The sequence below is a fragment of the Zootermopsis nevadensis genome, unplaced genomic scaffold (assembly GCF_977971745.1).
Source record: "Zootermopsis nevadensis isolate Lab colony 2312 unplaced genomic scaffold, Znev_1.0 Znev_ptg000019l, whole genome shotgun sequence".
NCBI classification, from domain to species: Eukaryota; Metazoa; Arthropoda; class Insecta; order Blattodea; family Termopsidae; genus Zootermopsis; species Zootermopsis nevadensis.
The window spans coordinates 7,594,208-7,619,226 of NW_028259151.1; the positions used below are offsets into that span (position 1 = coordinate 7,594,208).

The 25,019-nt window shown below is 38.5% G+C and overlaps 2 protein-coding genes across 4 annotated transcripts in view; one reads left to right on the top strand and one right to left on the bottom strand.

The window, feature by feature from the left end:
• The window catches only part of Cdk4 (Cyclin-dependent kinase 4), a 184,485-nt gene extending 178,320 nt beyond the window's left edge, over positions 1-6,165 (top strand). For all 3 annotated transcript variants that reach the window (XM_022078938.2, XM_022078936.2, XM_022078937.2), the window contains 2 exons: positions 208-343; positions 858-6,165. In XM_022078938.2, the coding sequence (XP_021934630.1) occupies positions 208-343; positions 858-1,034 (313 nt within the window). In that variant the 3' untranslated portion in view covers positions 1,035-6,165. The remainder of the gene's footprint in view (positions 1-207; positions 344-857) is intronic.
• Positions 6,166-6,465: 300 nt separating this feature from the next.
• LOC110837107 (uncharacterized) lies at positions 6,466-12,777 on the bottom strand. Its single transcript, XM_022078934.2, has 3 exons — positions 12,222-12,777; positions 9,151-9,413; positions 6,466-8,552 (listed from the first exon to the last, which is right to left on the bottom strand). Exons 2-3 carry the CDS (start codon positions 9,408-9,410, stop codon positions 6,908-6,910), a joined length of 1,905 nt encoding a protein of 634 aa, XP_021934626.1. The 5' UTR covers positions 9,411-9,413; positions 12,222-12,777; the 3' UTR covers positions 6,466-6,907.
• Positions 12,778-25,019: the final 12,242 nt, after the last annotated feature.

Consider the following 25,019-nt stretch of genomic DNA (forward strand, 5'->3'; position numbering starts at 1 on the left):
ATTCACTACAGAAACTCACTTTTGTTGTTGTCATGTTAGCAGTACTGTTTTCTCTGTTGCTGTATCATTTGTGTACTCGTAAATTCTTATGATCTGAATGAAGCTACTGTTTACATAAAATGACACAGTACGTGCGTTGTCTGGAGGAGTCACATTTGATATAAGGTCATGTTGAGTTGAAGGTCAGTTGCAATTGTAATGTTTTAGGGTGATTGGTACACCGCAGCAATCGGAGTGGCCAGAGAGTGTCTCACTGAACTGGAGTTCCTTTGTCCAGCACCACTCTGTGTCACTGGAGATTCTGCTTCCAGAGATATGCGAACAGGGACAGAATCTACTGCAGGTACTGCTTCGTTTATATCCTATTTTCTTGTTGGTATTTGGTGAGATTCTGTCTCGACGTGCTCGGTGGTTCTATGAATGTTTGTACTAGGAAATCTTTGCCAGAATTGTGAAATATAGAAATTATAGATGGTATGAAATGTGTCTTGCTAAGACTGTGAAGGGTCCTCCAGTTTCGGGGGTTGGTCATAAGGCTAACAACCTTGCACCGTAAAAAGGAAGAAGTTTTTAAACCTCCATCAAAGCCTCGGACAGACGGACCTAACAGAGGACCGAATGGAAGAGGAGAATTGAGGAGGCCATGGACTGAACACGGACCGGAGAGAAATAGAAGAAGAAGAAGAAGAAAAGATTGTGAAGAGATTCATATGTTTATGTATTTTTCCTGTTTTATATCTATCAGAGTGGTTATGCATCTGTTGAAGCGGATATTTTGTATAGTAACCAATGTTTTTGTTGTATGAATTAGGTGATGTTACGGAAGAGAAGTAAACATAGATTTTGCATTATTACAGTGTATGCTGAAATTTGACCCAGGTGAAAGGATCAGCGCTGCTGATGCCTTGCTTCACCCCTACTTTCGTGACAGTGGGTTGGAGCCTCTGCAGATTTTCTCACCTGTAAATCGAACCACCCCGTCTCTGAGCAGCAGCACTCCTGATGACTTGGGAGGACGGCATGGTGACAAATGAATATCTACTGCGTTACTCATCAGATCATGTTCAAACAGCACTTAAATGGCCACTCCTAATAGCATCCAATACATTGGATGTTACGATCATCGATTAATTTATACAGCCGATAATGCTTTAAATCGCATCTTTCCATTCCATTTGCAGATATTTGCCGTCATTCCACAAAACCTGTGATCCGTCATAATAGCCATAGTCATTGTACATACATACCGTATATATTCCATTTTACCATAGCCTCTGTGTATCGAGACGATGTTTCTGCTCCCAGGCAGTATGTGATGTCTACCGGACACAATAATACCGAGACTTGTGAATTTAAAACTTTACTATCTGACAAGCCGAGTTTGAAATATATTCCGAGTTTATAAGTTTCTATTAAAATTTGGCATTGATGGCAGAATATGTCGTAGAAATCAGAATACTGACGTTTAGTTTGATTAAGGGGGGTGTCGATATATGTCGGCATGTAAGAGAATATAATGAGGAAAAATAATAATAGGAATATTGGTTTTTGGAAAAGAGACTCAAAGGCGGTCCCGTGTTGTGACTGTGCCACTGGTAGTCGAGTATGACTGCTTACTTGTTTTGAGCGTCTAATTTTGAGAATTCTAATATACATGGGAATGTGTAAATTCTTGCAGTTCCAGAGGTCTGACTGTGGTGTAACCTGCTCGGTAATTTTGTTGAGTTTCAAGTATAGAATTTTTAAGATGATGAAGATGGTACTGTGTTTTAAAATAGCTCTTGGCTGTTATGCTTCAAGGGCTGATGTGAGAAATGCCAAATGTAAAATTATTTGTGTTGATAAATAAGTGATTTATCAAAAGTGTACTGTGCAAAATACCATTTTCAAAGTAGTGGATATTATACTTGTTTAAAAGACTTAACTACTACCAGTTACTGCAGTAAGTATGCATCAACATTCTGACTCCCCGTATTAAGTAATTAATTTAAGATTTGGTATTGTAAATACCTCATGTGTCCCCTAATTTTAGGGACTGTGCATTTTTCCTCATGTTACAGTCTTTATTTTACTATTACTTGCTTTAGTTACTGGCTGTTATGAAAACTGTGTGTCTAAGAGAGTAATTTTTTCCCCCAAATACAGACTGAATGATTAAAACTGCTATCAACTAATTATCTCAGCAGTTCTAAGGTTCGTCGTGGCTTTACCTGTTGAAATAATGCCAACATAAGACTGCTATTTTAACATTTATTTATTTTCACACTGTTTACAAGTTATCTTCTTATTTTCAGCCTTCTGCGATTGCAGTTAAAAATGTGTACTGTGAAAAGGAGGTACGATATATGTCATATATTACTGATAACTGTTCCTTCTGAAATTGAATTTGCAAAATACACATTTTTTTAAATGGTTTTGTTTTGTTAAGAGGGTAGTGTTATTTGAAGTTAATAATTTAAATAATGCTCTTATTTTGGGAATATAAAAATGTAAACAGTCATAGATTTGTTCGTCTCTTTACGTTCAATAGGTAAGCGAGTATTATCTTCGGAAGTTGAACAAGTAATTCCAATCCTAATTTTTCACTGTACAGCTTTACCTGATGATGTAGGAGGTATTGTTTTTGTATCAGACATCAAAGAGTTATATAATATATTTCCAAAGAATTTTAGCGTACGTGGTATTTGATTATATTACATACTGAGAAAACTTTAACTTTTCATGGCGTGGTTTTCACGCACAACTGTAATTTTCACAACAGATTTTTGCAGTGTGGTACAGAATAATATCACCGAAAGGTGATGGAATTTTAATATAGTCATTTCATTTATTCGTCTTAAAATTAATAGATTCATATAAAACTATTTCTTTAGTATTGAAACCCCAGTAGTTTTTGAGTGCGTGGTGTAATTAGATGCGAGGAATAGCGCACGGCATTACCGTGGGGCTACATATAGTGGGTATGTTTTTCAGTTTTTAAGATCCATATCTTGAAAGCATCAAAATGTAGCCAAAAGATGGTGGAATCAACTATCATTATTATCTTTCCAGTATACAAATAGGAAGGCTACAAGAAGTGTTTGAATGCAACTGGACATAAATATGTCCGTAATGATTGTGAAGTACTTCGAGTTACATTTGTTTGGTCGTACAAAGCCACTATACAATGATACGAGCATCCCATTGTGTCTTGCTAGCAGTGGACGCCTGTTTAATAAACTTCCATTGCTGAAATAAGAGTTTCACTTTATTACCTAATGGGAATCGGCAGTGTTTAATCTTTACCAACCGTGCATCGCATTCATATGTGGTTTAGACCAGTGGTATTCAACCTTTTTTGTTCGCGTATAATTTCTCTTCAACTTTGTACCCCCAAAGTTGTTGGTGTATAATTCAAGTTATACATCATATATAATCTACATCTAAAATAAATTAAATAAATTACATTACTCATTATTCAGTGTTTATCATAAAATAATATATATATTTTTTAAATTTCATGTTCCCCCTTAGATGTCTTCGCTTACCACCGGGGGTGTGCATACCCCAGGTTGAATACCACTGGTTGAGTCGGTTCTGTGCTGCGCTGGTATGCCACTAATCTTTTAACCCCAAAGTCTGTCTGGTTGGCAGCCCTGTAATATGGTGGTTTAAATCTTCCGTCACTATGGTAAAGGTTAAGTGCCAGTATCTGATGTCCAAATTATGAAAATCATGCAAGTTGTGGTCCTTTCCAGTGTTTAAACAAGATCGTGAACATTAATAAACATTATTATTAAGCAGGTAGAGTGGGTCTTTATTGAACTTCTGTTAAATATTCAATAAAATTATTGTTTTTGGGCAAATATTTGTACTCTTATCGAGTCATCTAGAGGGGTGCAGAGCTTGGGGTAAAGCTGTCTATGTGGAGGAGTCCTTAAGATGTGTACAAGGAAAATAAAGTAACTTTAATATTACTGGCGCCAAACTGTAAATTTATTAAAGAGTGTGTATTAATATTTCTGTGTACATGATCACCAATGCCCAATGCTACTACTTTCTCAATAGGTAGAAGGGGCCAGTCCAACCAAGACTTGAGCCATAGATGTTTTCAGATAATTTTTAACTTACACTTTGCTCTGCCCTCGTCACACCTGAACTTTTGTTCTCCCATTAGATTCATCTGGACCTGTAGCCTCTCCTGACATTCCATGTTCCAAATTTCATGTCCGTTTTCTGTTTTGTGTTAGTAGTTTCAAAAAATCTGTCCAAGTTTGAGACTGTATGTAACGTTTCATAACATTCAGGTTTTTTGATGGTTAGGAGTCGTTAGCTCTGTGCCCAACCCATCCTCAAGAATCACCCCTTCTCAGCTATGCGAGATTACTTATTCAATGTATTTACGGCTGTTTTCAATATTTGGATGCCTTCTTCATGTTAAGTCAAATAATTGTTTTCTTCTATATTTCTGGTTTTTCGCTGTGATTAAAATTGTCTGGGAATTTTACATCTATCAAGCAGGAAATTAAATTTCTGAGATGTCAAATTTGGAAAATCTTATGATGGGTAATGTCTAGAAAAATAAGTGGTGTAACACAATCTAACGTAGTAATGTAATTGCTTTTTTACATGACATTTTTTCAATGAATTGGCATTCTTTTTATTGAGAGGTTGGGCCAACAAATGACCCATTTTCGTTTGGAAATAAAATTAACTTTTAATAAAAGCAATAGAGTGGTTAAAGGAGGTCAAAATTGTATAGATTCTAATTTCTTTTACTATACCGGTTTCAGAGTCTGAAATTGTGAATCTGAATGTACATACATTCTTTGCAGAACCCAATGTAAAGTGTATTTATAAAATTTCCTTAATAACTATAAGAATCTTGCAGGTTCTTGGACTCTGATTTTATGATTTTCTGTATGTTACATAGAACATCTTTTGGTTTGGTGAATATTTAAGATGAGAGTTTGCATTGGTCTTTACAAAAGTAGCAGATTTAATTGATTGGAATTACCATGAGGCATGATTCTAGGTTTGTGTACAATTAGGCATTACTAGTTTTAAATTGTCTTTTAATTTGTAAAATGATTCCAGTATTTTTATTTCACGAAGTTCCCAACATCAACAACAGACTTAATGTCAATATTTTTTAAACCTGTTATCTCCCTTTTTACATTTTAATTAACAACTGATTATAATTAAACAGCACAGAAATGAATGAGTTAATTTCATGGCAGCAGATTTTGTTTTCCATTTAGTTCATAAAAGACTGATTGAAACTTTCAGTACTTACGATAGATTGTCGTTAGATGTTAACAGGGTGAATGTTTTAATAAACACACATTTATGTTGTGTTTCAGTGATAAGACTTCAATGGAGGGTTTACATTTCATAAAAATTCAAACAAGTGGTAATGAAATGAAACCAAAAGGAATAAGAGGGATTAATAATATTATTTTTGTATGAGCTTGACGTTAAGCTGTAGATATAGTAATAGAGGATTTTACACTTAGCTTCTCTGCGCGGAAGAACCAGAAAGTTGATTGGAGTTCAAGATGAATACTTATGGCCTGTTTAGTTTTTACAGATGACTTGTTTGAAATTTCTGATTTTTTTTTCTCGTGTCACATTTACTTTGACATCCTGATACATACTTTTATTGCAAGTTATTCAAAAAATATATTTGTATGCATTTAAAATTTTATGATAGATAATGGCCACAAGTTACGAAATCTGTTTTGAGTTTACAAACAAACGCCCCTGTTCCAGGAACCATGCCTTACTATTGGTCTCTCTATGTAATGTGCAGAAAAATATTGAACGTAAAAGAAGTCCTTTCTTTTCGTTACAGTACGTTTTGAGAACTGCCTGTCACAAGTGTGTCTTAGATAAATTGGTTAGGTGAGAAAGTAGGATTTGTTAATCAAAGTAAATGAAGTTCCTTCAGGACAACTGGAAAATCTCTTCAGCGGAAGATAACTAATGTCGTGACATATCAGTATGGTCCTACCTGTGTAGTCTTGCTGTGGTTAAAAGCCGTGCTCGGCCTTTGTGTTTCCACGCGGTCTCCAGATTGTATTTTACATGTAAATAAAAAGGGAAACATTTTTATATATAAAAATATGGTAAGAATTTATGTAAATTCTTGCATTTCCTGATAATAAAATTAATTTGAAATCATGAGTTCACTTGATATGCATAGTGTAAACAATCATCTTTCCTTAGCTCTGGATAAATGTTATTTTAAGGCATGAATTCTGTATTTTATGGTTTTGTTTTTAGTACTGTGATGGTTTTATAATCCCAAATTGTTCAAAGTTCATGGTGCATTGACTCCATCTTCTGGGATCCACCATCTACAAGTATACGCAGCATCACATCGCAATCCAGAAGATCGAAATCGCCACGAGTACATTAAATCTTGAGTCTGTAATATTTGAGATCTGATGAAGTTTAGGTTATGTAGGCATGAAATACAGAATGTCAAATTAAGGTACGCTTTATAGCAATGTCATTCAAATTTAAGAAACTTAAGTAGTATTATGCGGAAAGGTCACAGCAAAATCATAAAATGTTGCGAAAACACAAAGTACTTCTGTGACCTTGAAACATGCAATTTGGTGATGGAGTGTGCTGAAGGTTGTAAATTCAAGTCAGAAAGAATGTTTTAGATAATAACTCAAGTTGCCTGTGCACTGTCAATAAGAAAGCAGAATTGCATTACAAATTATCATCAAAGACAAAGTATTTCAGTGTTTGCATACATTTCTTTTTTTGCAAAGCATCCACTGAGGTAACATGATTGAGATATAACACCGTTGTGACAAGATACAACGCAATGAATCGTAATTTTAAGTAATTACAGTATTTTCCTCTGATGACAATGTCTCTTACACCAGAATGGTTAAATTTACTAACTAACTAACTAACTAGCACTGTCGCAGGTATTATTTGCAATATTGTTTGATGCCAAGAATCTATGTACACGTTCTTGATATTCCATTGTACTTTCCTCCATTGGCAAGTAAGGTTCGATATTTATCCTTTCAGACTCGGTATTTATCACGTGAAACCTGTTTACGCCATTCTTGTTTTGTACCGCACTGAAATGAACACTGTTCCCAGGATGACGATGCTGGTGATTAGAAATTATGTCGGGTTTACGGGTGATGCCATCTATTTTATGATGTCCTTTGTCAGAGGTGTAAGCATCGTTTGACGGTGGTGGTGGTGGCGGCAGTGACCTTTCCAGTCCCTCTATGTTTCTTTCACAAGTATTAGAGATATTTTCATGTGGGTAACAGTTCTTCATCCCTTTCCAGGCAATGCTGGCCGACAACAAGGACCACGCTAATTCAAGAGCTGATGCTACTAGAATATTTATTGCAACTACAGTTCTAACTTCTCTGGCACTTGGCGATTTCTCATATTCTGGTGTTGGTGGTTCTTGTTCTAACATCAGTTTTGATGACAGAAATTTTGAGAGTTCTTGATTGGAATTATTAAGGTTATGGATTATTTCTGAGACATTATCTTCGTCCTGTGATTCATAATTTATTGAAGGAATTGTCGTCATATCTTGTGTCTCATCATGATTATAGATCTTTGGGTGCATCTGTTCGTCTTCAATGACTGCTGTTTTCTGATGTCCCTCACCATTGTCTAGTAGCTCTTCCTTCGGATAATGGATTGCAGATGTCTTTGGTCCGTTAAACCAGCCACCAGAGATGGAAGGAGGGCTTAGCTTTGGGTCGTGATTACTTGATGATTTGATGAATACATTATTTGTTTGGTTTGTCTTAATGTTAGTAATTTGCATTGTATATGTCGATTCATTCCGTCTTTCATTTCTAACATTTGTTCCTAGTAAGCCTTCACATTTTGTCGTAGAGTCATTCAGTGCCAGTCCACAGTTACGTCTCTCCCCACTGTCAGGATATTCAGAAAGAACTTGTCCATTTTCAATTTCAAGATTTTCCTCTGTTGGCGTCCATATTGCAGAATATTGATATTCAGATGCTTCTGTAGTGTTAACGATACCAATTGCGACTTCCTCTAGATTCTGAATGATGTTTCTAGATGCAGTTCCAGTTTGAATCAGATGGTTTTTTGACTTTACATTTTCTGACGTATGATGCGATGCATTACGTTGGATATCATCGTGCGAATGCTCAGAAGTCCCCAGAATAATCACTTGCTCTGAATTGTCCTTAATATTTTGACCAGGGTCACCTTTGTTGATTACAGCTGAATTATAAAAACTCTGTGGCACTTTCATGGTGTCTTTCACGTGCCCCTGAGCCTCTTGATTGCCGTCATTCTGTTCAGATCCATGAAGAACCTCGGAAGGTAATTCTTTGATGTCATTGATATTTATTGATTGTTCTGGGATGTTCTGTCGGTGAACGAGTCCTTGGTCATAGTAGATGGATCTGTAAAGCTCGTGGTTTGATCTCTGCTCCTCTACGGTTGCTAGGGCTGCTGCAGTGATGACGAAGCAGAGGAGGGATGTGGCAGCAGCCACGGTGGAGCACATGAAGAACCAGCGGATGTTGTTATCCACGTACCACCTGCAAACGTGGTACCGTATCACAAGAGGAAAATAACACTTTTCATAGACTTCTAGAAATATATCATTTTAGAAATATTGAATGTTAGTAAACTTCTAGGTTGCGTGGCATTACAACCTAGAAGACAGCCATCTTCATACTCGCCACCATGAGAATTTCAAATCTAACTGGAAATGTGTACGTGATTTCAGTCTGAAGGCTGATGGGAAGAGGCACTTGGAGGTCATGGTCATAGGAGGAGAAGGAAGAAATAGGATGTGAATTTGGACTGGATTCATCTGGCCCAGGATAATGACCAGTCATATGTTCTTTTGAGCACGGTAATGCAATTATGGTTTCAAAAAAGGCAGGAAGTGTTTTGACCAGCTAAGCAACTGTTATCCCAACTTTTACAGGAACTAAGATTAATTTTTCTTACCACGTTTCGGGACACAACTTAAGCCATTTTAAGAGAATATTTTTTTGTAATTTTGTGGGATTATTTCTTTAGATGTGACTTTTACAATTTTGTACTGGGAACAGATTGCGAACACCCAGTGTTCTTCACCGGGCTTGTGAAGATCCTTTGAAATGCTATTTGGTGCAGCTGTATACGCACCGTCTCCAGGCAAGGATGCCGGCAATCCCTGCCGCACCGGCTGCTAGGCCCAGCCAGAGCCCGCCTCCGTAGCGTCCGGTCCAGCAGGAGTGGGACTGCAGTGCCAGACCTAGGCCACCAAGCAGCAGGGACGTTGCAGCAAGCAGCAAGTGCACGGCCCCGAGCCCGCCCACGGTGAGGGCGGAATAGCGCCGCTCGGATGGATACAGGCGCGCTGGGTCCGGCTCGGTCCGCACCTTCACCACGTAGATTTCCTCCATCAACTGGAATAAGGATTGTGGTTCAAATTACAATTTGGATGAGAGACAGGCCCCACGTACCGGGTAAAGCTGTGCAAATTGTAGAGTTGTTTACAATTCTGAAAGTTTTGATTGCCACTTAGCTGATTTCAATGTGGGCCCCGCTGGTGATTCTGCACACTTCAATATGTGTTTTTGTTTCCAGGTACTGGAATTTTTAAACATTTAAATGAATGGGTGTTGATTATAATGATGCAACGAAGTGTCCTTAAGGAGCTACTGGCAAGTTCATTTTTTAACTCGACTGTAAACAGCCTCTTAGCTGCTGGAATGGTTGGGGCCTTGTCCAGTTCTGTACTCCATGGACACTTTTCAGCCCTGACACACTGGAGTGTGATTTCTGAAGCAAGTTAAATGCTTACAACTTCAACTAGATGATGAACGGTGGAACACGACGGATATGACGCGTACAGGCATGCAATAACCCACTTTCATCTTCCATGACTTCATGAAAATAGGACTTGAAGGCTGCATTCTCAGATTGCACTTGAAGAATTCTAGCAAGTCCTACTCTCCAAACTGAAAATTCATTCGTGATCTCAAAAGTTTTTGAAAATAAGTTACGAAACGCGCACAGCATAATATTGCTGGTGCATTCATCAAAATATGCTCTTCAACGCTTCTGAATGGCACCAGCGATGTCAGAAATTTCTGCAATCAGTAGGTGCCAGGTCCTTGACATCTGCTTTTGTTGAATGATGATGATTCTGCATGTGATTTGTGTGGCTGAGAATTTCCCAGCTGGAGATTCCAAATGCAGGGATTTCCACGCTCAGAAACTCTTGTACGTATCCCCCTAAATTGCCCATTATTGCTGTTCAGTAAAGTAAATGTAAAGCTGTCCCACTATACGCCACGTAGGCGCTCTGGGGGAGTGGAGGTATAGCTCCTCTCTTCCTTGACCTCGGCACTAGATGGGGGTGAGTGGTCAGCATCACGCCCTGGCTGCGTTTTACCCCTGGGAGAGGGCCCCGGTACCCATTGTAGAGGAGGCTGGGTGGGCCCCAGAGTCATTCTGGATGCAGAGGCTAGAGGAAAAATCCTCTGCCCCCATCGGGGATCGAACCCTGGTCGTCCAGTCTGTCGCCAGTTTCAACCAAAACCAGAATGTGTAGACAACTTTCTGTAAAATTTCCCCAATATTAAATTTCATGGAAATCTGTTGTCGTTCTGAAGTTGTTACATGCACAGATGGGCAGATGAATGTACAGGGTGATTAAGTAAGTGTTCCTTCGGGTTGCAAAGACACTTAAAATTAACCCTATCACCATGGTGATAACTTATTGCAAACTTTTAATGTCTTGACAATTAATAAAATAAAGATATTTTTATATGTTGTCATTAGGACATCTGTGAAGTTGGCTTTCAACATAAAAACAGTCTGTAACAATCGTGTCAAAACCTAAATCTCACAGTCTTTTATCAGAAGTAATATGATCTCCCTGTATGATATTTTGTTAGAATCCATACAGAAATTACCTGGATGTTAAATGTGCATAGATGAATATCACAGATTAAGCTCAGGTTGGGTTAGGTTAAGTTTTTCGTATGCATAATCATCTTCCCACTAAACCCTATTACATATGCAGTTGGGGAATTCTGCTGTTATTGTTATTTTTAGAAAATCTGATTGCATGTGCGCCTTTAACCCAACAAACAAACATATTAACCACGGAGAATGCAATTGTTAAATACTGTCACATCCGTTGAATTCCTCGTGTAGCAAACACTAGGAATTCAACATTGAGTACCCAAAGGCAGATCCACCTCATAAGGACATTTCTTTTCCCCCGAACAAGTTATTAGTCCCCACAGGAATACGTGTGAGTTGGAAACCTCTAGAACAATCTTCTCCCACCAATCACAGAGCTGGGTTTGAATATGAACTCCAGTGGTTGATCAGAAGTGTTCTAAAACCTTTGTTACGGAGAGGGCAGTGTCTTTTCACCACAGCTCGGCGTAGCGATCACTTGCAACATTTCCGTCTGTCGTATCTTTATGCCGTATTGATTATACCATATAATTCGGGCAACACTTCCTTCATATAAGCGGTCAAAACAGCTGCTTGTGGTCAAAGTTTGTGCCGTACATTTGATTATTCTTGAATCTGACTGCTTCAGTTCAAATTTTGTTGAAACAGATCAGCGTCTGATATCTGTGTAATGTGTTCTGCGATTAATAGAGTAAATCAACCCTCGAAATTTAGTGAGTGTCACCAGTCATCGCCTAGTGATAAATCACCTACGTGTGGGCATTCAGTCTCGCACCGGACTATTTTTTTAACGCGTCCTAAACAAGCCTCAAACCACTCCTCATTCAGTTCGAGCCAACATTTTGAGATCCTTTGCGATCAATCAGGAGAAGCCGAAACTACAAAACAAAATTTTCATTCACCCACGATTCAAGAAACGATTCTCAGCGCCCAGGACCGAAAGCTTTCAGAAGAATCTGCGACTAAGGCTGTCGGAGCTTTCACCTCCGTGTATGTTGAATGCAGGGGGGGGGGGAGAAGATCGTTATCATAACCCACACTTCTGGACCGTTATAGTGCTTCAGTTCAAGTGTCGAGTAATAGCTGAAGGATCTAGAGTGGGCCACCGTTTGCATTTTTTACACACAGTTATAATGAAACAAGTGTCCCAGGGATCCTGAGAATGTAATCTATATCGAAATCTCTATTCGAGATATGAGCTTATCACGACGGTGAAGGTGGAGTCGTTAAATAACCTTAATCTATAAATAATAATAATATTGTGTTTATTGTCGACTTACCGGTACTTTTGAATCGACCAATCGATTAGACTTGAGGCAGTGCGGATGGAATATCACGGAATCACATGTATCTTACACCCCTCAGAAAACACTACGATATCTCGGAGAAATTGGCTGTTGAGAATTCCATCAAGAGAGTTCTTGTAACTGTTTACGAAGTTCAGAAAGGTTCTGACGACATAACCTGGAGTTTTATTATAATGCAAATTTAAAATTACATCACTACGAAGATAACTTCGTCCTAGTTACTGTCATTTTTTTTGGTAAAAATCCGCTGAACAGTATGAAAGTCACGGAACAGAAGCACTTATTTGCGTCAAACACATTGTTTAACAGTTTATATTTGTTCACCACTTCACTGCTTGGAACATAATTGATTTTTTTTCCATTCACTGCACCTTTGATTCTGACATCGCGCTTCGTGATGTGATGAGATCAAGTATTCGAATGAATGCATGAGAGAAACAGGCAGGCATGCCAACGTGACGAGCGACCGCGCAACACTGGTGCTCGCTCACGACCTGTTTGCCCGCTGGCTCGCTAGGTTACTGGTACAGGAATTGTGTGTTGACGCTTCAGCTTGCGATGTTGTTTTCTGAAGCGGAACGAGACAGTAGTGGGAGCAGAGGCGTGAAGACGAGAAACAGAGAATTACGAGACTGAAAAAAGATCAGACAAATAAGATGAATGAATTGTCAAGATTAGACGGAACACAGCTTTCACAAGAATTTGAAAGCTTTGAAAGTGTATGGCGGCCATCAAACAAAAAACTTTGTACCACTGTAAGTGTCCTAATGAATCTCCAAACGCAATTTCAAACTAGTTTGCAATGTGCATTGTTCATCTGGACCAGCCAGGTCATCCAGTTTTATTTATTTATAAATGTATGGATCGACGTACCGAAGTGTCCCAACATTTATATCGAGAGCACAGTTGATTAGTGAATTTATTCTGTAAAAAAACGCGTAGAAATGAAATCATATAAACATTACTGGGCCTATGACTTGTGCGAGATGAAGAAAATATAATATTATCGTTCTTATGGAACGTGTGGAATAATAGGCCATCGCCCGTATGGCAACTCATAGCCTCACCAAGGACACCGCCGAGTTACATTGCACATCAGCGTAATCACATGAAGCAATGATCTGTAATTTCGTCTGGAACAGGAAGTCGCATTGTCTTACACACAGAGACAAGCGCGGAACAAAACTTAACTGTAATTTCTTTATCCCTGCCCTGGAGCTCTCGAAATACAACGTAGCTTCAGCAGTTTAACACCAAATCAGACTCTGCGGGAATATTACTTTCAGTATTGCTGAAGACAACGATATTAATATGTAATTATTTGATTCAAAACACTAATCCATTAGTGCGCTCTGCGAAATCAAATTGTAGATGTCAGCACAGTGTTTTTCATTACGACGAGTAGAAACTCTAAACGTTATTTTCTTAAAGAACATTAGTCCGAGTATCTGAAGACAATGGAAGCTTTTATGTTCAGAGAGAAGGATATTGGTACGCCTGATACAATAAAAACATTATTATCATCGTCGTCGTCATCTCTTCACATGTATTGAGACCAAATTAAGGGCAAAAGACAACCAGGTTGAAGGCAGTTCCAACACTAATATACAGCAGCGAAATATGGAATTTAAGAAAACTGGATAAAACCAGATTAACCACATCAAAAATTAATTTTTTCAGGAAAAGAGCTGGATACAGATTAATGGATCACAAAGAAAACGAAAAATAATACAGGAACTACAAGTTACGCCAACTTTAGACAAAATAAAAAATTGAGAACCAAATGGATACAGCGTGTCTCAAGATTGGATAACCAAAAATATCCTAAAAATGCTGCAATACCAACCTAGAGGAAACAGCCCTTTGAAAGGACTTTTAGATTATATTCAACTAGAGGCCGAAACAGATTACTGAGGTCTAAATTCGCAAAGTCGTATGGTTATGATTATTGTTCAACATTTAAATTTCTGAACACAACTTCTCGAAGATAGAATCGACGAACCCATAAAGATACAAAAGATGGGAACTGTCGGTGTATAAAAACGGAGAGAATGAAGCGAAGAATTTGCTTTTAAATGATGAAAATCCACTTTTATCATACAAAAACTTGTCTGAAACCTGTCGCAGTGATAGACAGCAATCCTTCACGATTCTACTTTGAGTTTTTGAACAGCTACGAATTACCTTGTGCGGGCGTTACAAGAAATGTTAAGGAACGATTGATTTGAACGTGCAACCCAGATCTCGGGCGTCTTACGGATGCGTGACGCTCTGCGATAGGTTACTTTTTATCTCCTTTGGTTTTCTTCGCCGGTCAAAATATGGGTCTCAGAGCTAAACTCCAACATCACCTCTCATTTCTGATGCTTACAATTTTTTTATTCTTTTTTTTAATTCTCTGTTTCCTTTTCTATCTATTATTTTCCTTTTTTATTTCTATCTCGCCTTCATTTCCTCCTTTTATACTGTTTTTCTTTTACGTCGTCTTTATTTCTTGAAGCCCCCAGCCTCAAAGACGGTACTTCGGCATGAAATATATAAATATCCCTACGATAGTCCGTTACACGCACGTGGTGGTCTACAGTTCTACAGTAGTCCACGAAGGAGCGCCTTCTCGCTCGCTGATGCTCAAGACCCGCGGGTTTCCCTGTCCCTGAGATTGTTTGTAGTGACGTCACATCAGGTTTTGAACCGAACGTCGTGGTTGACACTCGTGCTTCGCATACGGGAAGTCCCGGGTTAAAATCTCGGCCCGGAGATCGTCTATCTTGACTCCGGTATTTTCTTGGTTTTTTTCTCAATCCCTCCAGTGCCGGAATTGTATCTAAAATTAGGCCGTGACCTCTTCCTTCCAAATTTCTTTGGAAACTCGTTTTTCTCTGTCATCCTCTCATTCGACACTATATAGTCTGAAAAAAACGTCGTTAAACAAATAAATGAATCAGGTTTCTAGAATACTGGACGAATAGGACCCACCTTCGATTCCAGAACGTGGCGTACTAGCGTGTTACTGAAAACGTTACGTCCTGATTTCTTCTCGCGATGTCTGCCCTCGAGGGAACTCCAGTGTAAAGAACGGCCGGCTACATTACATTTCCAACAGATAAAATACATTTTTGGAAATTTCTCTTACATATGAAATACAAGTGACAACATTCTCATAAAAGCCTTATTCTTACAAACGCCTTCCTTTATGAAAGGCAGTGAAATACGCCAACGTTGGTATTCCTGTATTCCAATTGACCTTTTTTTGAATGTTACGTTACGCTGAAATAGCTACTTGATTTTAAATATTTATAATATTATTGTTATTTCAACCACCTCTAGAAGAAACTAATTCTGGAAAAACTATAATTTTACGTAGTTGTATCGAAGTGAAACTCTGTGTCTCTGCAAAGGGAATAACACAGTTGGAGGGTGTCTTGTGAACAAAATGAACAATAGAATATCTGGATCTGAGTCACAGGAAGCAACGGACGTGTACAGAAAAATTAATAGTGAGGATACTCGTATTTATATTCTACATTAAATAGAACCGAGTTCACTTTCGTGTGTGTTGTATGTTTCTGGGTCACGGAATAAATCGATTTGTTGTTTCCATTGAGTGCGGGAAATATTTTAACTACGGGTGGCAGCGCGTAAAATATAAAGCATGCATGCCAATATAACGCGCTAGTGTCTTTAACAGACTTTGCAGAACCCTGAATGCGCCATGTAGATTCCCTGAAGATTGAAGCAGTTCATCTGAAATATCTGCGAACTTCTTCCAGACTACAGATCACCTGTTCATGCCCGTCGCCATGAGAACCTGAGATCTAATTTACAGAAAATTTCTCGCTTTCAGTCTCCGAGCACCGGTCATGTCGTTAGTCTTTTGTTTCCCAACGAGCGAACAGCGGCTGACGCTGCCATGTGCTACATTGTTCTTACGTTTCAGGCTACTGTGTTGGTGGTGGGCTGATTGCGAAGGCCATGACTTGTCTTCTATCCGAATGCATAATTACGCATTCCAATGGGCGCGGTGCTGGTTATTATAGATTCAATTATTTTTTTATTTGTTACATCGTTATGTGCATATTTATTAAAGCTAATAACGCTTTTGAGTTGTGTCAATTATACATTGTTTTAACAGTTATGTTGTGTGCATGGAGTAACTCTGTCTGTAGCAAGTCATTGAAAACTTCCTTCTTAATGAATGTTCTGATAAAACGATGGTCGCTGTTGTGTATAACTGTACCCTTTTTTAGGTTAGTAGTAACTAGGTATATGGCATATATACCACCTGCTTTAACGTTAATTTCTGTGTTTGTCGCTGACAGTCGAGAAAAAGTACCAAATTTTATCTGGTTCTCATAATAAAGATAAAACTTCTTTTCTGTTAGATCATTAAAATGCATTTGTTACGGTTCTCGAACGTTGGAACCTCGTTTATAACTTGCTCTAGTATTTAGACGATTTCTTTTAGGTAAAAGGATTTAGGCCACCGTCGTTTAGAGACGACGAGCTCCTTACATTTTCACAGGCACTCGTCACGAAGTATTATTACGGCGATAGAAACAAGGATTTATTTAATATTTTAATATTTTCCGTCAAATCACAATTTTAATAAGATAATAAAATATAAAATATTTAAAATATCATTTCACGTTCCGCATCGAATGAATCGATTTACAAATCATTCGATGCGGAACGTGAAATAATATTTTAAATATTTTATTATCTTATTAAAATTGTGATTTGACGGAAAATATTAAAATATTAACCTAATTCACAATATGACGCAAATATACTACCTTAAGGAGAATGAGATTGACCGGACATGTAGTACGCATTCTACACTTTAGTCGGAAAATCTGAAGGGAAACGAGTATTTTAGAGACGAAGTCATGGATGGGAGTTTACTATTACAATGGATTTTAACGAAATACGGTGTGTGTGTGGATTGGAAACATCTGGCTCAAGACAGGGTGAGTGGTGTTTACTTTAGATCAAGCTATCAAGTTTCATAAAAGTCGATGAATTTGTTGGCTTACAAAGGAACCCGTTCGATTAATTGCAGTAAACCTCGATCATCCTCTGACTTTGTGGCCAGAATTTTAGGTACCTACAATCCAGTTTTATTTTCCATATTATTCATTGGGACATCTCAAAACGGGCTCTGCCCCATGGACTTGCAATGTCTTATGATAAATAGTGTAACTCAGAGGACGTCTCGCGTTTGAAAGAGGCTTTCATCGCCTGTAGCCTAGGCAACCCGCGTATTATTACGTAGTCCCGCACATGCATTTTCTCTGGCGTAGTTGCGACATGGATGACTTTTACTTTTGTTAGTCGACTCCATTGTCAGTGTGACACGTTCTTCAAACGTGACGGAGCGCTGCCCCCAAGTTTTACTCCCACAATTCAGCGCGTTGTTTCGACTCAGTGCAATCCTGAATATTACCGTGTTTTTTTTCCCACGAAGTTAATTTCTACTCGCACATAACGCACGAGTGTGTTGATTCTGTGTTATGTAATGACGAAAATATCGGTATTCTGGATTGGCCTCTGGTGGCATGATCGTAAGAATAAAATTCGGCATCTGGTTCATCAGTTGTTAAACTTTGTCTGACAGGACCAAGGTTCTATTAACCTGGCGCCCGGACTTATAACTAGCAATGGAGTTAATATTAGAAAAGGTCCTTGAAACAAAAAAAAAACATGGCGTAATTTTAATGTGCTACATTAAAAGGGACCGCCACGGTGGTCTAGCGGTTAGACCGCTGGCCTTGTAATCCTGGGGTCTCGGGTTCGATTCCCGGCTGTGCCCGAATTTATAACTTGTGTTGGGCAAGGCCGTGGTCTAGGCAACACGGAGTTTTCCTCCGGGGGCTTCTTTCCCGGTTTCTCCGTGGCATCCCATTCACACACAGAAGAAGGCAATGGCAAACCACTGCTGGATCATCTGCCAAGAACGTATATGAACAGGTCCCAGTCCGAGAAAAGGATGGAAGGATCCTGTTCATATGGACCTGTCGTCAGACAGAACACTAAATAATAATAAGATGAGGCGGTCTAGCGATTAGAACGCTGGCCTTGTAATCCTGGGGGTCTCGGGTTCGATTCCCGGCGGTGCCCGAATTTATAACTTGTGTTGGGCAAGGCCGTGGTCTAGGCAACACGGAGTTTTCCTCCGGGGGCTTCTTCCCCGGTTTCTCCGTGGCATCCCAACAATTACTCCATTCACACACAGAAGAAGGCAATGGCAAACCACTTCTGGATCATCTGCCAAGAACGTATATGAACAGGTCCCAGTCCGAGAAAAGGATGGAAGGATCCTGTTCATATGGACCTGTCGTCAGACAGAACACTAAATAATAATAATAACATTAAAAGGGGACATACAAACGGACACGTAAACACGTACGAGAAGATTTTCTTTACAAATTCTCTCTGCAGACAATATCAAAAGATAGTATAATTGCGTCATATTGTGAATCTTTCGATATTAAATTAATTATTCGGTTTTGTCCGTCTAATCACAATTATATTTAAAAATTTAAAATTTACAAATAAGATAATTAAATTATCATTTTATGTTCCACATCGAATAATCCAAATGTAAATCGATTATTCGATGTGGAACATAAAATGATAATTTAATTATCTTATTTGTAAATTTTAAATTTTTAAATATAATTGTGATTAGACGGACAAAACCGAATAATTAATTTAATATCGAAAGATTCAAAATGCTGCCGACGGCAAATAGTATGAACCAAAATCACATGAAAGGAGCGGAGTTGAACTACAGAATGTTCATTGACCACCGCGGCTCTTGAATTCAAAGAATCTCCTTAGTCAAAACAAAACTGACCACAAATTATAAACATTAAATTTTTAGGTCAAAATAAGTTACTTATTGATGTTGATAATTATAGGAAATTGGTTTAAAGTTGAATTGAAGGTAAAGAAAGTTTAGGGGCTGGTCAGCAACTGGTGCCTGAGACCCAGGGTAGCCACACAGACGTTGTCCTTGCGAGCTTGTTTCTTTTCTGTGCTATCTCCGTTAATTTGAAGCTTCTGGACTATTGGAGTAGGTCTACAGTAATTGTATTTCCGCATTACATATAATCAACCTAAAGCCAAGACGGGCCGAGTAGGAAGGAAGTTGTTATTGCAATTTATACAAATTCGTGTGCAAGTATATCACGTACGCATGTCTATAACCGGAAGGATTTCAATGAGGATAAATTCTTTCGGATTGCTCTGTTTTAACTGGCTTAGACTGAACTTTACAGCGCGGGTGCTGCCTTCCGACGAGTCCTTCTTCCGGCATCGAAGAGCATCTGTCGGTTTCTTGTCTTCAGACGGCCGTGTCGGTCCCGTCCCTCTTAGTCTGGCGAGCCCGGGCCAGGACTGCAATTTGTATTACAAAACAGTGAAGTTGTTGTCTGAGAAAAGAACCGATGCGAGCGAACGAGACGCGGAATCAGCTGGAGCTTTCTCTCCTTTGTCAGGTGAGTAATTTTCGTAAGATCCTAATTAACTTTTCAGACATTGAGCGAAGAAGATTCCCAGCACTGTTACCACAAAACAAAATGAACAGTACAGATGCTGTATCAACTACCAAATGCCACTGTAAGTTACAAGTTTTATGCCAACAGATTTAAAGACTTTTATGGAACTCACATGTTTGTCATAATGCCACAAGAGTTCGCCACTCGTTCATATTATTTTCTCCATTTCTTTAAGACAGATTTTTGTATTTCCCCCCCCCCCCCCCCAATGCCTCGTCGAGACCAATACTTAAAATATCACGAAGACGAGGTGTTGCAAGGAAGTTCTCAATTTTGTGAGAACAAGTGAGTTCCTTGTTTTTAGACCAGACAGAGCGGTTTTCTTAAACAACGAACACATTCAATTCGATTGAAATTCAGTTTTGTCTGGTTGTACCTTAAAAGGTGAAACGTGTATGAGTGGGTTGTTCGTATCTGTGCAGACTAATGGTGATGTTGCAATGTAGAATTTTTGTTTAGGATGTGCTGTGATGAAATTCATAATTAAAGTGTTCAGACGGAGAGGGGATTAACAGGCAACGTAACAAGTACATCATAAACAGAAGGAAAACTGAATACATATCTTAGGATGGTAAAGTTGCGTTATATTGTGATATAATAAGTATATTTTAAATCTTGTCCGTTTAATCACAATAAATTCTTATTAAATATTACAATAATTAACATTTAAAATATTTAAAATATTAAATGATGTTCTTTATCGAAATATTCGATTTACATTAGACCATCATTTTTCACGACATGTTTCAGTTCCTAAAAGAACTATCTTCAGGTGTATATAATTATATAAAGCTTCAAAACGATAAATAATTCAAATACAATTTTCATACATTATGCCAGCGTACATTTTTATCAGATCTTTATCAGATATCGAACGATGTTATTTTCCAGATTTTATTCCATTTTAATAATATACTCGATGTTGTTCTGTATATATACATCATGCTCAATGTGACTTTAGTGTTGTTTTGTATCAGTCAGAAATGTTGTAGAGGAGTTTTACGTCTGTCTGGAAGTATTAAGAATTTATTGTGATTAGACGGACAAGATTTAATATATACATATCTTAGGTTAAAAATAGAGTTCCTGGAAATTGCTTGTGGTACAGTAAATTTCTGTCTCTTGAGGGAGGGCATAGGCGGCATTGGAGTAGGCGTGGGGGAATTAATTTACCGAAAGTACTACAATTAACAATATAAATAACAATTACTCTGTTTCATGTCATACGGGCGTATTAACAAAATGGCTGATCTACAGGAAACTAATTTCTTAAAATAGTGTAGTTGCGTCATATTGTGATTTATTAAATTAAAGTAATAAACCTTGATCGGATACGGTAATACTTCTGGATCACCTCCAGACACAACTGTGTTGTCTACTATTTCATCTCTGACCGATGTAAACATCAAAAGCATCACTTCAAACAATAAAGTTGATCCATTATATGAAAATATCTGGACACGACCTCCAAAAAACTACACTACGAAAAATTGTAAAAAAATTGTAATGGAGTTTTAAATTTAATATAATTTTACACCTGATGATGGTTTAATAAAACCGAAACATGTTGTAACTGTTCCAATTGTAAAATCGATTATTCGATATGGAACACAGAATGATATTTTAATTATCTTATTTTAAATACATTGTGATTTGACGGAATAACCAAATAAATTAATTTTAATTTCTTAAGCTTATCTGATTAAAAATAGTGCATTTGTCAACTGTTGAAGCGATCAAATGCAACCGTTTGTATCTCTGTGTAGAACAGCATAAGCATTACGACATAATCTTATGTTGTTAGATCACATTCTTCCCTATATGTACACATGTTGATTCACCTTTCTGTCAACATCCCTTCGATGTGTTCTGCTGACTGGAATGTATCTCGTACTTTAATTTGAAGTTTAAGGTGTGGACTGTAACGTATTATACCGAGAACGACTGCATTCTAATTGTTTCTGGTTCTTTGTGTTTAATGATGTAATGCAGTAGACCAATATATTATATTTATTATTTATTTAGTGTTCTGTCTGACGACAGGTCCATATGAACAGGATCCTTCCATCCTTTTCTCGGACTGGGACCTGTTCATATACGTTCTTGGCAGATTATCCAGAAGTGGTTTGCCATTGCCTTCTTCTGTGTGTGTGAATGGAGTAATTGTTGGGATGCCACGGAGGAAAACTCCGTGTTGCCTAGACCACGGCCTTGCCCAACACAAGTTATAAATTCGGGCACCGCCGGGAATCGAACCCGAGACCCCCAGGATTACAAGGCCAGCGTTCTAACCGCTAGACCACCTCATCTTATTATTATTTAGTGTTCTGTCTGACGACAGGTCCATATGAACAGGATCCTTCCATCCTTTTCTCGGACTGGGACCTGTTCATATACGTTCTTGGCAGATGATCCAGAAGTGGTTTGCCATTGCCTTCTTCTGTGTGTGAATGGAGTAATTGTTGGGATGCCACGGAGAAACCGGGGAAGCCCCCGGAGGAAAACTCCGTGTTGCCTAGACCACGGCCTTGCCCAACACAAGTTATAAATTCGGGCACCGCCGGGAATCGAACCCGAGACCCCAGGATTACAAGGCCAGCGTTCTAACCGCTAGACCACCGTGGCTCGTAATATATTATTACGGATTTAAAAATGTCTTTTGCTCAATTGGGATGCCAGAAAAATATCCAAATCCTTGATTACTTGTTGATTCTCGAACGTCGATTAACGATATGCATCGTCCTCCTGATTATATGAACATGTTGGGTTACTTAAGAAATTTTTCCGATATCGAAAGCAATTAGGAAACGTTAATCTACGGTATTAGTTTAGAAACGGCCTTCTTCTGAGACTTCTACTCATTTGGGGCTCACTTCCTACAATTCGATGATCTGACAGTGTCCCAAACGTAAATAGGCCGATGGAATAGAACACAGGTTACCGGAAGGCGTACATTTCCGGTGTTTTGTAACCCCTATGTCCGGTCTGTGTGTTCATGGAAGGGTGAATATTTACCGGAACAACGACGATTTCTCAGAGAGACGTCGCGCGTCTCCTGTGGTGATGAGATGCAACCGGTAATGACTACTACAACGGGATTTGCTTCCTGGATTCGTGGTTTCACTTTCAAACGAGCAACTTTGATTTCATACGCGGCGGTGAGGATGGTGATGTTCCTCTGGGTCTCGACGCCGTGTAGATTTGTCGGTAGATAGCGACGATTTGCAGAAACGAAGTGTCAACGTCTACCTACGAGCCTAGACGACGTCAGAACAACAAAAGCGTATTTACGTGTCGAGACTCAAGTTGCCGGCTTACTTGAAGCATGGGATCGCGTAACTTCCTGCGGAGAAAACTGACCGGAGTTTCGTTTGTTCGAATATCGGAACTGGGCAGTTTGTGCCAATGAAATTCTGATGTTCGGCTTATGTAGTTTTTAGTGCAGTGTAATTTTTGTATGTTAAGGAACAAGAGCATAATTTACGAACATAACATTTTAAAATTTGTAATGTACATTCTTAATATTTTATTATTTTCCGTCAAATCACAATTTTAATAATCATTCGATGCGGAACGTGAAATGATATTTTAAATTATTTTATATTTTATTATCTTATTAAAATTGTGATTTGACGGAAAATATTAAAATATTAACCTAAAAATAAAATATTAACCTAATTCACAATATGACGCAAATATACTACCTTATGTACATTCTTAATGAAATAAGGAAAAAAAAAGTGTGAGATTTTAAGTTCTCACGGTGGCAAATATTTAGATGACGTTTGTGGGCTGTTGCGCCGTGTAGTTTAGTAGACGTTTCAGATGTATTTGCTGTCTCCATTATCAGGGTGATAGCAGTTCTGAGACTTTGGTAAACTTCTTACCAGGCTGCACGGCGGAACGAACCCAAAGACAGTCATTTTGAAAATAAGAAATGTTTGCTGCAAATTTATTTCTTAAATATTATAATTCCATGATGGATTTAGTCGAACTGCTGAAATTATGACAGAACCTCATTGACTAGACCACACGGTAACAACTATTTAAATCTGCGTTATAAAATATCGCCTTTTGAGGGGTCTTCAGCTGACCTTTACCCAATTTTAACAGAGTTAAACAATTTGGAAGCTCGGATTTTTAGTTTTTCTGTTTCGTAGGATTACTCTTCTGTGTTTGATGTTCTGAAGTAACATAATAGATTGACTACCTCGACTTTTGCATACCATTTGTGTGTGGCCTTCCTTGTTGCCATGGTGTTTGCGACTCTATTTTAGACCTTGAAGAGGCCTACCACAGCGACTTCAAACACGACTGTTAGAGCTTTGTTTCGCCTCGAGGTAGACGGGTACCAGTGTAGCATTCAGTTATTTTTTCGAATAGAAATGAAAGTATAAAATTTGTTCTGGTGTTTTATTTGTGTAGATGACAGACGAACCCAGTTTTTCTAACACACAATTTTTATATTGATATATTCTCAGGAAGACCGCCACGGTGGTCTAGCGGTTAGAACGCTGGCTTTATAATCCTGGGGTCTCGGGTTCGATTCCCAGCGGTGCCCGAATTTATAACTTGTGTTGGGCAAGGCCGTGGTCTAGGCAACACGGAGTTTTCCTCCGGGGGCTTCCCCGGTTTCTCCGTGGCATCCCAACAATTACTCCATTCACACACAGAAGAAGGCAATGGCAAACCACTTCTGGATCATCTGCCAAGAACGTATATGAACAGGTCCCAGTCCGAGAAAAGGATGGAAGGATCCTGTTCATATGGACCTGTCGTCAGACAGAACACTAAATAATAATAATAATATTCTTAGGCTATTAGGCGTGTCAGTTGGTTAAAAATCAGGATGGAGACGGAGCAGGCCCCTGAGACGTCGATGAACCAACTGACACAGCTGACAGCGCCAGATGTTTTTGAGGTTAAGGCTTCAGACCGTTCATCCAACGAATTGTTGGAAAGAAAGTGTGGTGTGTAATGAGTAATTCAATTTATAGTAACGTTTTCATTAATAAAGATAAACGATTGTATCGCAGTCGTATATCGATCTAATCTTGTCGCAGTTGTTTCTCCTCAGACATAACACGGCTTTATTGGAATAATATATCTCGCAAACACCTTACGATTAATCGTTTTGTCGGCAGTTTGCAAGGATTCTGATTCAGAAAGATAAATGGGGAAAACCTTGAAATAAAAACATGCAGATATAAAC